This window comes from Malania oleifera, chromosome 3, assembly GCF_029873635.1.
Source record: "Malania oleifera isolate guangnan ecotype guangnan chromosome 3, ASM2987363v1, whole genome shotgun sequence".
Classification (NCBI taxonomy): Eukaryota; Viridiplantae; Streptophyta; class Magnoliopsida; order Santalales; family Ximeniaceae; genus Malania; species Malania oleifera.
In genome coordinates, this window is record NC_080419.1 from 28,174,081 (window position 1) to 28,186,750 (window position 12,670).

Genomic DNA, 12,670 nt, shown 5'->3' on the forward strand with positions numbered 1-12,670 from the left:
TTTGAAAAATCAAGCCAATCTGCAAATCCAAGCATACAACCAATCTGAACTTAATGCATACATTCCTTAGTTGAAACATGAAAGTATTGACTGCTTGAATGAAAATCCACTTCCAAGTGGACATGACATTTTTGTCTTGTATTAAAATTTCAAATTGCTTAACTCATGCGTAAATATGAATATCTAAAGTTAAGCATACATTTTGTCCAATGCCTAGCTTGTGGTTTAGGGAATCCATCTCACACTATATATCATTTAATCCTAAACCCTTCATTAAATTTAAATGCCTAATAAAATGTTTAGTCATCACTCTAGGTTTGAAGCACTATTAATCATCAATTCCAAATATTTATAGTGCTTATTAAAAGATATCCTTCCATAGGGAATCTTTACCTTACCACAATCATATCAGGTAAAGGTCCATCCTTCTCATTGGTTCGTATCCTTGCTCTAAAATTATGATCATATCTAAAGGATACATTCCAATCACCAAAGAGCATCAGTTCCTAGTTATTCATATCCTCCACAATGCTCTTTGCCAAAATAAGTTAAGACATATTCTTCAAAATGCTTATCTTATACAGTGTCCTACTTTTGAATATTCTATTAAACCTAAATAAAATGCTTAATCTTTAAGAGTATTCAATTCTCTTCCAAGCTCTCAAACTTTATATAAAATCATTTAAAGAGCTTCATTCTCATGAATTAAGCTAAAATGGCTAATTTAATTGATATAGGTTTCAATCTATATGATGGAACAAAAATTCAAAGAAACCTATGCATGAACCTTAAAATGAAAAGTCATTTGAACTTTAGGCCTCTCATGTATTGTAAATCATAAGAATAGAGGCAAATATTGGCTTAGCTTATTTAAAGACATATATCTTTTGACCTTTTGGTCCTCTAAGCCTATTCATCCAAAGCCAAACATATAACATTGAAAATCTTAATTCACTTGGCCTAAAGAACCTGAAAAATAAGGAAAGGCATAAAATGAATTAGCGCATAATTAAGGGGGAGCATATATTCTTTCATGATTATATAAATTAAAATGCTCTCATATATTTATTTCATGCCTAAATGTCCATATGGGTATTGCACTGAATTTCTAACTATCCACGGTTATTTATTGTTCATAATATCTAGTTGGATGGTTTACATGTTATATGGACAGTTGATTATACTATCTGATTGCATGCTTAGTTTAGAATGCCTCCTGCATGGCGGATGCAGTTGATGTGAATTGCATGCTGGTAGTGGATTATAGGTTCTCGTATGCCTTGAACTGAAATATAAATTGTTTGTTGAACCTATTAGGTACAATTTGTATGGGAAAATGTCCTATATACAAACGGCATGCTGCCGAAATTTTGCTAGGACTTTCACATATAAAACCTTGTGTTTAAGGATGACTATAATAAAATTAAAGTTAAAATATTTTTGAAAGGATGAGTGAAAACTAATTGAAAATTAAATGTCATCCTATGTCATCCTCATATAATCATCAAACACTTAAAGAGCTGAGCACCTACTCTATAGAAAGAATTTATAGGTATCACATGCATCACTATTGTTTATTGATATATTGAGGCTCTTCCTATATCCCTGAACATTATATCTTGCACGTAAAGTCTCATGTTTTGATATGAAATGTTTTTGGATCATGAGTTGCATTGCATGCCTTAATATCTATTTTTGATGCACTTGTTGTCTATAGGTGTGACTATACTAATTTGAGATGAATGTTGTTAATAGACATCAAGTATAGTTGTTGAAGAATGGTTTGTGTGCTCACTTATACTTTGGCATATTCAATAAAATCAATCCCTTTCAAAGTATAAGTAATTTTCAATATCTAAGCAATAATTCAAATTGATAGGGGGAGCATCTAAAATTGAAATGACTATCACATTACGCTCACCAACTTTTTAGCTTAGATATGGTGTCGAATCAAATGTGGCGTGTGCTTAACTGATATGTTGTTGGTAAAAATCTTACATTGACTTATAGTCCTTTGCCACATGCTGTTTGTGTTTGCCATATGATCCCGCATGTGAATTATTAAATCTTTAGGATCATCATGGTTGTGATTTTCTGGATATACTATTGTATGTACTTAATTGACAAACCAGAAAATTTATGCTTGCTTGTTTTAAATTAAAACTTCCTTTCTGCAAGCTACCCCCAGCACCATCTTGCAAACATCATAAGGGGGATATATATTTATACATATATATATTTATTACTTTATGGCAAGAACTAATTTCAAAACTTAAACCTTTTCTCTTGCTTCATTATTATTATTATTATTATTATTATATACATATATTGTTTTAAAGTCGCATAACTGGTTCTATACCTACACATTAAAATGCATGCGAACTAGTTAGATTGTGTTCATGCTCAAACTTCCTGTTTGGTATCATATGTCGTGTGCCTTTAACTCAAATCTTCCACGGGTCTTATGATATGTTTAAATTCCAAATAGTTTGTGCATTTTCATGGTCTGATTTTGTTTTTCATGTCATTTAAATCATTTTTATAACCAGTTATATAGTTTGTGTGCATAACTACTAAAATAGTCATTAATTTATACTCTATGAACATGTTTGTGCTATGAAATGCATGACTATTCTATCTTTTGAATAACTAAAAGGTATACTTCTATTTAAATGTTTTTGAGAATACTGGACTGTTTGAGTACGTAGTTGTAAACGTGTTGAATATATATTACTCAATCAGATCACTTGTTTACAGATGATCATTTGCCTATGTGCTCAAATGTTTATTTGAGTCCCTTTTTGTTGTTGCCAAAAGGGGGAGAAGTAGGCAAGTATTTGTCATCATCAAAAAGGGGGAGAATGTTGACTTGATTGGTCACACCCAGTTTTTGATTATGACAAATACTCTTGGTACTAATGGTTGTACTGAGAATTGCATGCAGGATCACCTTGTGCGCGCTTCGAGACTAAAAGACTTATTATGATGGCGTGCGGTGTTCGTGCCGATGAATGAAGAATCTTGTGCTGCATTTGTATTTATTTTTCAGTTTCTTCATTCTGGAATGTAATTTTATTATGGACTGTGCACTCATATGGCTTGTAATAATTTGCATCATGCATGATAGGTAGGTATGCTCAAATTGACCTTAGATTGACCATAGGACCTCCAAATAACATGAAAAACCTTTTTCATAAAATGCCTAACTTATACAAAGGTTTTTAAATGGTTTTGAAGTTAAAAGAAGGCAAAAACTAAAATTTTCAAAGGGGTCGGTCAACCGACCATTCGACCAAACCGTTAGAAATGAGAAATTTTCTCACTCAATTGGATCTCATATCAAACCATGTTCAACATGAAAATTGTGGTATTTTACCATAGCTTGGGTTTGATACCAAGAACATCCAAATTGGAGTTGCACAGAAAAAGTTATGGCCAAAACACTGAAATGTGTTCGTAAGAGAAAAACTCCCTTCATGTTTCTTCCATCTCATTGATGGACATTTTTTCTCAATACAAAAGTCGTTATATTAAAATGTGTTCAACATAAAAGTTGTGAGATTTTCTCTTACCTTTCTATTGGTATCAAGAACATCCAATTTAGAGTTGTATAGGAAAAGTTATGGCCAAAACACTGAACAGTGTCTGTGTAGAAAATTAGACGCCGGTCGACCGAGCCCTTACAGTTCATTTGTCCCCGGTCGACCGAACCACCTGGGAGTCAATATTTTGACCTCCTGGTCGACCAAGCCTTCACTACGGTCGACCGAAACTCACTGATTTGAGCCCCGGTCGACCGAGACTTCACTACGGTCGACCGAAACTACTTTTGGTCAACATTTTAACTACTCGGTCGATCGAAACTTGTAGTTCAAAAGGCCCTGGTCGACCGAAACCCTCCTGAGTCAACATTTGACCATCTTGTCGACCGACAACCTTTGTACTACAACTACCTGGTCGACCAAAGGGTTCTCGAGAGAATTTTCAGCGGTCTGGTCGACCGAGCCAAGCAGTTCAAAATGTCTTGGTCGACCGAAACTCAGAAAATTGGCAAATCGCCCTCTCCGGTTGACCGAGCCTTTCAGTTCAAAAGTCCCCTGGTCGACCGAGCCAATTGAGTCCTGGTCGACTGAAACATTTTTGGTTGCCCTAATTTTTACCGTGGATAAATATATTTTAAATAGGGTTAATAATTTTAAAATGATTTAAAACTTTCTTAATAATGCCCAATAGGTCCCCAACGGTCAAAAATACCTCCTTGCCTATATATACCCATTCATTTATCATTATTAGCAAGGATTAGCAAACTTGATTAGGGCAAAACTCTCTCAACTCTTAAAACCCTATATTAGCCAAAAACTTCTTGCAAACACTCACATACTCTTCAATCTTTATTTCTCTAAGCATTGTGAGTATTTCTATAAGGCTGTTGTGCGTAATCTTTCTAGCTAATACTCTCTTTTGGTATAAAGGTTGATTGATTTTATTTGAGATTATAGCCTAAAGTTCTTCCACGGATTTCATTTGATAAATCTTGTGTGGGAAGACTTTGAAGGTTGTGGTTCTTGCATTGTTGTTGCAAGATACCTAAACCTATATTTTGTGTGCAAAAATCCTTTTGTGAAAAGCTAATCTTTCAAACAACTCTATTGTGCTTTAGAAATTGAAATATCATATTGAGTTTGTTTGATCTATCTTGCTTAGCATATTTGAAACCCTGATATGATTTTGTGATATTCGAATATTGTGTTTCAAATCTTGCCTAGATACACACTCTAGATCTTGATTGATTATCATACTTGATTGAGTGTTTAGCACACATTAGAGCACTGAGCATATCTACATATCATTCGTGCTTGCTTTATTGATTGAGCTGTATTGGTGCACACATCTGCTTTTCTAGAAGCATATTTCCGTGTACAAATTTTATACACATTTGTTGTATTTCTAGGCACGGGCCTGAAGAGGGAGACTAACCCTGGAATAGTCCTGGATTGGCTTAGACCCGGTTAGGAAAGCTAGGTGCGTCGTCCTGTTAAGGCGCGTAGGTTGAGGTCAGTCCCGCTAATTGACCTGGTTAAGGTTGAGGTCAGCCCTGTGTTAATTTGACCTGGTTGTAAACGGTGCCGCTCCACCCTTAAGTGAGCTATTAGTGGAATCCTCCTGCTTGCGAGCTAGAGGCGGGGACGTAGGCACAGTTGGCCGAACCTCGATAACATATCGTGCGTGTTCTTTACATTTCCGCAATTTACTTACTGCACATGTATGTTATATTGTAAATGATTAGATTTACATTTGCATAGACAGACCCTAGGTTAAGTAATACTGCTTATATAGTTTAACCTAGGTGATAATTTTTAAATACCCAATTCACCCCCCCTCTTGGGATTGCCCCAAAGCTAACAGTCGCCCTTTCCTTAACGCAGTTCGGGCGGTAAAATCAACTTACCACCTCAAAGTTAAATTCCCTACACCACAAGGGATAGGATATGCCAAAGGAGATCAGGCCGCTGCCTGGAGTTGCTATGTAATGGCCTTGAAAGGGAAGATGGAGGCTAAAGAAGCTCTAACGGTGGAAGACCTAGAAGTCAGAGGAGAATATCCCCAGATCAGTACATTACACGGAGATATCAACCACATACCACTGCGAGGCCACCAGGAGAGAAGTATACAGATTGGGAATCACTTGCCCGACACCTTGAAAGCGGAGTTGACAGAACTTTTGGACGAATTCTCTGATTTGTTCGCATGGTCGGCAGCAGACATGCCCGGCATCGACCCTGCTGTGATAGAGCATAGGTTGCAAGTCAACCCCAACCACCGACCTGTGAAACAGAAAAAAAGGAGCTTCGCGATGGAGCGGATCAAAATAATTGACGAAGAGGTGACGAAACTGTTGCAGGCCAACTTCATCCGAGAAGTGAACTACCCCGAGTGGCTGAGCAATGTGGTCTTATTCAGGAAGCCCAATGGAAAATGGCGCACCTGCATAGACTTCATGGACTTGAATAAAGCGTGCCCAAAGGACAGCTTTCCTCTCCCTCGAATTGATCAGCTAGTGGATTCGACCTCAAGGCACGAGCTCCTCAACTTCATGGATGCTTACTCTGGGTACAACCAAATCCCTATGAATCCAGCTGATGAAGAAAAAACTTCTTTTATCACCAAAAAGGGTCTATATTGTTACCGGGTGATGCCCTTCAGCCTAAAAAAATACGGGGGCCATATATCAGAGGTTAGTGAATAAGATTTTTAAAGAACAGCTCGGAAAAACAATGGAAGCATATGTGGACGATATGTTGGTGAAGAGCAAGGAAGCAGGGCAACATTGTAAAGATCTGAGGGAAACGTTCGAGCTCCTCCGTCGGTACCACATGAGGTTGAATCCCTCCAAGTGCGTGTTCGGCGTTTCTGCAGGTAAATTCCTGGGCTTTATGGTGACTCATAGAGGTGTAGAAGCAAATCCGGATAAAATACGAGCACTGCTGGAGATGGAGGCTCCAAGGACTAAAAAGGAGATCCAAGTTCTGACCGAGAGGATAGCCTCCCTTAGCAGGTTTATCTCCTGCTCAGGGGACAAAGGCTTACCTTTCTTTAGAGCACTACGGAAGAAGGGAGGATTCGAATGGGGGAAAGAGCAGGATGAAGCCTTCGAGCAGCTTAAGCAATACCTCGGATCCCCTCCTCTCTTGACAAAAGCAAAGAATGGGGAAGACCTCTATCTATATATAGCTTCCACAGAGAATGCGGTCAGCTCGGTTTTGGTCCGGGAAGAGGGTAGGAAGCATCAGCCTATATATTACACAAGTAAGGTGTTAAGTGGCGCCGAGAAGAACTATTGTATGGTGGAAAAAGCCGCCTTCTCCATCATCTGTGCAGCGCGGAAATTAAGACCCTATTTTCAAGCCCATAGGGTTGTCGTGTTAACAAACCTGCCCATGAGACAAATTCTACAGCGACCGGAGAGTTCGGGAAGGATGACGAGGTGGTCGATAGAATTAAGTGAATTCGACATACAATATCAACTGAGGCCCGCAGTCAAGGCTCAGGTACTCGCGAATTTTACAGCAGAAAGGCTCCCCGAGTCGTCCACGAAGTCAGAGGAGTGGACATTGCACGTTGATGGGTCCTCTAATGCTTCTGGAGGGGGAGCCGGATTCATCCTTTCTGACCTAGAGGGCAATGAAATTCTCTTCGCCCTAAAACTGGAGTTCATAGCAACCAACAACGAGGCGGAGTATGAAGCCCTGTTAGCCGGCCTGCGCCTAGTGGAAGCATTAGGGGTGGCACAGATCAAAGTACTGAGTGATTCCCAGCTGGTGGTAGAGCAACTTAAAGGAGAATTCGAGGCTAGGGATCCAAGAATGAAGAAATATCTCTCCAAGGCAAGAGAGTACATAGAGGCATTCGCCCAGTTCGACATAGAACACGTACCGAGAGCAGAGAATAAAAAGGCGAACGCACTCGCGAAGTTAGCCTCAGCAACCGGTTCGGAATGGAAAGACACTATCTATCTTGAACGCATAGGGAAACCCTCGTACGAGGAGGACAGAATTAACTCAGTGGCGTCCGAATTCAGCAAGGACGATTGGAGAGCGTCCTTATTCCTATACCTCCAGGACAGATCCTTACCAGAAGATAATAAGGAGGCTCAAAGGTGAGGAGGAAAGCGGCAAGATATACGTTGATGGGCCGGGAGCTCTACAGGCGATCCCTGACATTGCCCTACCTTCGATGTTTAAGCAAAGATGAAGGGGAATACATACTACGGGAAATCCACGATGGAGTATGCGGAAACCACCTTGCCAGTAGGGCTCTAGCTTACAAAGCTATGCGACAGGGATTTTACTGGCCCACAATGAAGAAGGACGCGGTCGAGCTCGTCAAAAAATGTGACAGATGTCAAAGGTGCGCAGTGGTACCACACGCACCCTCTAGTCTACTCTCCCCTCTAACCAGTCCCTACCTTTTTGCTCAGTGGGGGATAGATATCCTCGGACCTCGGACCTCTTCCACAGACGACTGGCCAGAAAAAATTCTTGTTGGTAGCAATAGATTATTTCACTAAGTGGGTAGAGGCCGAACCTCTAGCCACCATAACAGAGCTAAATATTACACGCTTCGTGTGGACCTCATTGGTTTGCCGCTATGACATTCCCTCAGCGATAGTTACAGACCACGGGAAGCAGTTCGACAACGACCGCTTCAAAAAGTTCTGTTCGGACCTATCTATTAAGCTTCTCTTCGCGTCAGTGGCGCACCCCAAGAGCAATGGACAAGTAGAGAACATGAATCAGACGATTCTGCACGGACTGAGGACGCGACTCGAATCCATGCAAGGTAGATGGACAGAGGAACTCCCTTCCCTTATGTGGGCGTACCACACCACCAAGAGAGCAGCAACAAGGGAAACCCCGTTCATGCTTGTCTTCGGCGCAGAAGCAGTCATCCCAGCAGAGGTGGGGATACCCTCTTGGCGAAGGCAATAGTTTAACGAGCAGACCAATAGCGAGGAGCTCAGATCAAAAATAGACCTACTAGAAGAGAGACAGGATCAGGCGAGTGTAAAAGTTGCCGCGTACCAGCAGAGGGTAGCAAAGTACTACAACCACCACGTGAAAGTACGAAATTTTCAGCCGGGAGATTTAGTCTTGAGGAAGAGGCGAAACAACCCGTCCGAGCCAGGGTCGCACAAGCTAAAGCCTAATTGGGAGGGCCCATACAAGGTCACCACAGAGATAAAACCCGGGACCTACAAGTTGGAAGAGGTAGGGGGGAAAGAAATCAAGAACACGTGGAATTCCGAAATGTTAAAGAAATGTTATTCTTAAGAACCGCTTTTTGTAGCGCTGTAATAAAAGTGTCTTTTACAAAAAGTTGCATTACAACAATAAAGGTTGAAAAATTCAAAATATATGTTCGGTTCCTACATACTAGTTTGCGTTACTCCCCTCTCCAACTTCCACCTCCTCCCCTTCTTCATCCTCCTTTAGGTCCTCCACAGACTCGGGACTCTTGTCGCCATAACCATGAGAGCTTACACCGTCAAGAGGAATCTCAGGATGTTTAGTCCTTACTTGATCCCGGCACCTTCTAAAACCAATTCGATAAGCTTTGGAGGTGTCGATAACGAATTAGTTGGACTCTTTGTACTTCTTCACCGCAGTTCGAGAAGCAGAAGCAGCAGCGGCGGCCTCTCTGGAAGGAAGTTCCTCCCTACAAAGGTGATCGATCTCTGCCTGCAGAGCCCGCTCGCGGGCCTCGGCCTCGTGCAGTTCGTTCTGAGCAAGGACATATTTTTCCCGAGCATCGAGGGTCTGGCGGTACATCTCCGCGACCTTCTCCTCCTGGGCTAGAGCCATCGTCGCCAACTGCAGAAAATACCAAGTAAGGAACAGTTAGCAAGGCTATGCATAAGTCCACAAGCATAAAGCCCACTTTAAATAGACACCTGGTACGAAGTATGGCGGATTTTCGCCTAGAGGGCGTCAGGAAGGGTACACTGAGCCTACACAAAATCCTCAGCATGCACAGCCCGACGGAGAGCAGAGGCAGAACGGGTCGGCTCATGGAAGATGGCTTCAACTTGAGCCTGCGAGTTCGTAGGAGGAGCAACATGGACCTCATCAGTAAGGGCGCCGGAATCCCCTACTGCAGGTGCATCCCTGTGAGAGGACTCTCCTTTGACCTCCCTTCTCTTCTTCCTGCTCCTGCTAACCCTTTGCTTTCTAGCCTCTCCCATTAGAGATTCATTCCTGGTGAAGTCCATATTTGCAAGGATAAAAGAGACAAGGAGTAAGAACACCAACAGTAAAGACGACAACCAAACATGCACATATACATAATCAGGGGGGGAGAATGACTTGAGGAAACGGGGCTGATCCCCCACTACACGAGGACACGCTCCTGGAGCAGCTCCTCGTGAGGGATAATCCCCTGTTCACCGAGGGCACGAAGTTCTTTAAGGATGGCCTGCTCTTCGGGGGAAAGTCTGGGAGGAGATGGCGCACCCGAACTACAAAGGAAAAAGGGGTGAAAGGAGAAAAGATGAGTTAGACGGATCACCTACATGTAAGCCCTGCAAAAGAGGGTGGAAAAAGATAACCACGTTACCATCCAGAGGAGAAGACCAGACAAAGGAGCCTGCGTAATCCAGCTCTCCCGACGCAAAGAAGTAACGGGTCTTCCAGTTATGGATGGAAGAACTGCCTGGTGAGAAGAGTTTATAACCTGGTAGAGAGTTGAAATAATATAGCTCTTCTCCGAAGAGTGAGATCGCATCTGGAAACAACTTCTGAAGAGGGGGACGGTAGGCTGATGGCCCAAGTGGAGTAGAAGCACGGCAAAACAGGTGAGCGAAAGATAAGAGTTTGGAACAAGTTGAGAGGGTGCTATGCGATAAAAACGTAATACGTTAGAAACAAAGGAGGGAAAAGGTAGCCTAAGACCCAAATCTAGATAATCGATATAGAGGCAGAGCTCCTCGGATTTTTGATCAAGGGCTGATTCGGAAGCAGTTGGTAACCTAACAATGACATTGGATGGTATGGCAAAAAAATAACGAACATTTTGCAGGTCGGAAGAGGTGAGCTCACAACGAGCGCTCCGAATTGTTGTAGGAACCCTTAATGGCTGTGAGGAGGTCTCCATAGGAAAAAACAAGCCTGAAGGAAACACTACTTAAACCTAAGGGTCAAGCGAGCAAGCAACAGCAAAGATCAAGAAGAAAGGATGTCAAGACAGATCAAGACAGTAAAATTTCACACAAACAACTAGGCAATCTTACAAGACAAGATCAAACATACAAAACTAGCGCAAGAACAATGAAGAACATGAAGAACAACAAGACAAAAATGCTATAGAGAGGGAAAGCATACCTAGCACCAAATAAGGGACTTGTGGAATGGAGAAGAGTAGAGATGGAAGCAGTTTTCTTGGAATGAAGACGAGTGTGGAATGAAGGAGTCCACTGGCCTTTATATAGAGAGGAGGGCACGAATCCCTATGGCGGGAATCTCAAGAATTTTCATTTACAAGAAGGATTGCGTCTCGAGGGAGGCAAAGGACACAGAAAATCTCTGACAAGTGCACAGACGAGGCTTCCCCAGGACAAACGCCGCCTCGGAAACACCAAGTTGCCTCAGACACAACGTTGGACGGATGGTCATCAATAATGCTTTCCTCCACCCACTTTCCGAGGTAGAAGGCATTTAAAACCTGCTTTCTTGTATCTCTCGTAGGACAGAAGCGTGCAACGATGCCTCGGGAAAGTGAGATAGACGCGAAGGACGACCCAACAGATGAGCACGACTCATCGGGCGAACGGCCCAAAATGATGAGCACGACTCGTGAGGCCAGAGCAACCCAATAGATGAGCACGACTCGTGAGGCCAGAGCAACCCAACAGATGAGCACGACTCATCACACGGACGGCCCAAAATGACGAGCACGACTTGTGAGGCCAGACCAGACCAACAGATGAGCACGACTCATCAGGAGGATGGCCCAAACTGACGAGCACGACTCGTAAGGCCAGAACAACCCAACAGATGAGCACGACTCATCACGCGGAAAGCCCAAGCAACGAGCATTAGTTGTAATGCCACACAGCCGAGTAGGTTGGTTAGCTCGGCCTAATTATTCAAAAAGCTCAGAAGAAACACCTCGGCCCGAGTCTCTCTTCAAAGAGCTCGCCATTCTTAGACAGCTCGGCCCGAGTCTCTCTTCAAAGAGCTCGGCACAAGTCTCTCTTCGAAGAGCTCGGCATGAAGAGCTCGGCCCAAATCTCTCTTCAAAGAGCTCGGCAGGAGTCTCTCTTCAAAGAGCTCGGCATGAAAAGCTCGGCCCGAATCTCTCTTCAAAGAGCTCAGCACGAAGAGCTCAGCACGAGTCATTCTCAGACAGCTCGGCACGAGTCATTCTTTAGACAGCTCAGCCCGAGTCTCTCTTCAAAGAGCTCGGCACGAGTCATTCTTTAAACAGCTCGGCCCGAGTCTCTCTTCAAAAAGCTCGGCACGAGTCATTCTTTAAACAACTCCGCACGAGTCACTCTTCAAAGAGCTCGGCTTGAAGAGCTCGGCCTGAGTCTCTCTTCAAAGAGCTCGGCACGAAGAGCTCGGCACGAGTCTTTCACCAAGGAGCTCGGACAAAACTGCTCGGCACAAAAATAGCTGGGCACAAGAATAGCTCGGACAAACAGCTTCGCACAAACAGCTCGGACAAAAACAGCTCAAACAAACAGCTCGGCACAAACAACTCGGACAAAAACAGCTCGGTACAAACGGTTCAACACGAGCTGCTCAACTATTCTGCTGAAAAAATAATAATAATAATAATAATAATAATAATAATAATAATAAATAATAAATAATAATTAATTGGAAAAAAGAGAAACGAACACGATGGAGTGTTAAAGGGAAAGACGCAAACACAAACAATTATTCAAAATTCTATCTAGAAATTTGAAACTGAGGGGGGGTCAACTGATATGCCCATAATAAATCACGCTAATAAGGGCAGGTCAACGCCTGCCCATATACTGTCTCCAGGTTTGACTTTTTGACAAGTGATTAGCTTCAACCTAAAGGAGGAGAGATCTATGCCAATGCCCTTAATAACCGAGTAACAGGTGCACGCACATATGGCTGGAGAGCAATTCACGCCCTCACGC

General features: G+C 42.6%; 1 protein-coding gene across 1 annotated transcript; it reads left to right on the forward strand.

The window, feature by feature from the left end:
- Window positions 1–7,687: 7,687 nt before the first annotated feature.
- LOC131151231 (uncharacterized) lies at window positions 7,688–8,489 on the forward strand. Its single transcript, XM_058102483.1, has 2 exons — window positions 7,688–7,908; window positions 8,345–8,489. The coding sequence occupies exons 1-2, from the start codon at window positions 7,688–7,690 to the stop codon at window positions 8,487–8,489; spliced, it is 366 nt and encodes a 121-aa protein (XP_057958466.1).
- Window positions 8,490–12,670: the final 4,181 nt, after the last annotated feature.

Excerpts from the sequence above, each read along its gene's own strand:
- LOC131151231 (XM_058102483.1), top strand. The coding sequence starts at position 7,688 with ATGGGCCGGGAGCTCTACAGGCGATCCCTGACATTGCCCTACCTTCGA. Across the intron at positions 7,909-8,344 it reads AAATGTGACAGATGTCAAAG|ATGGACAGAGGAACTCCCTT; the intron begins GTGCGCAGTGGT and ends CATGCAAGGTAG.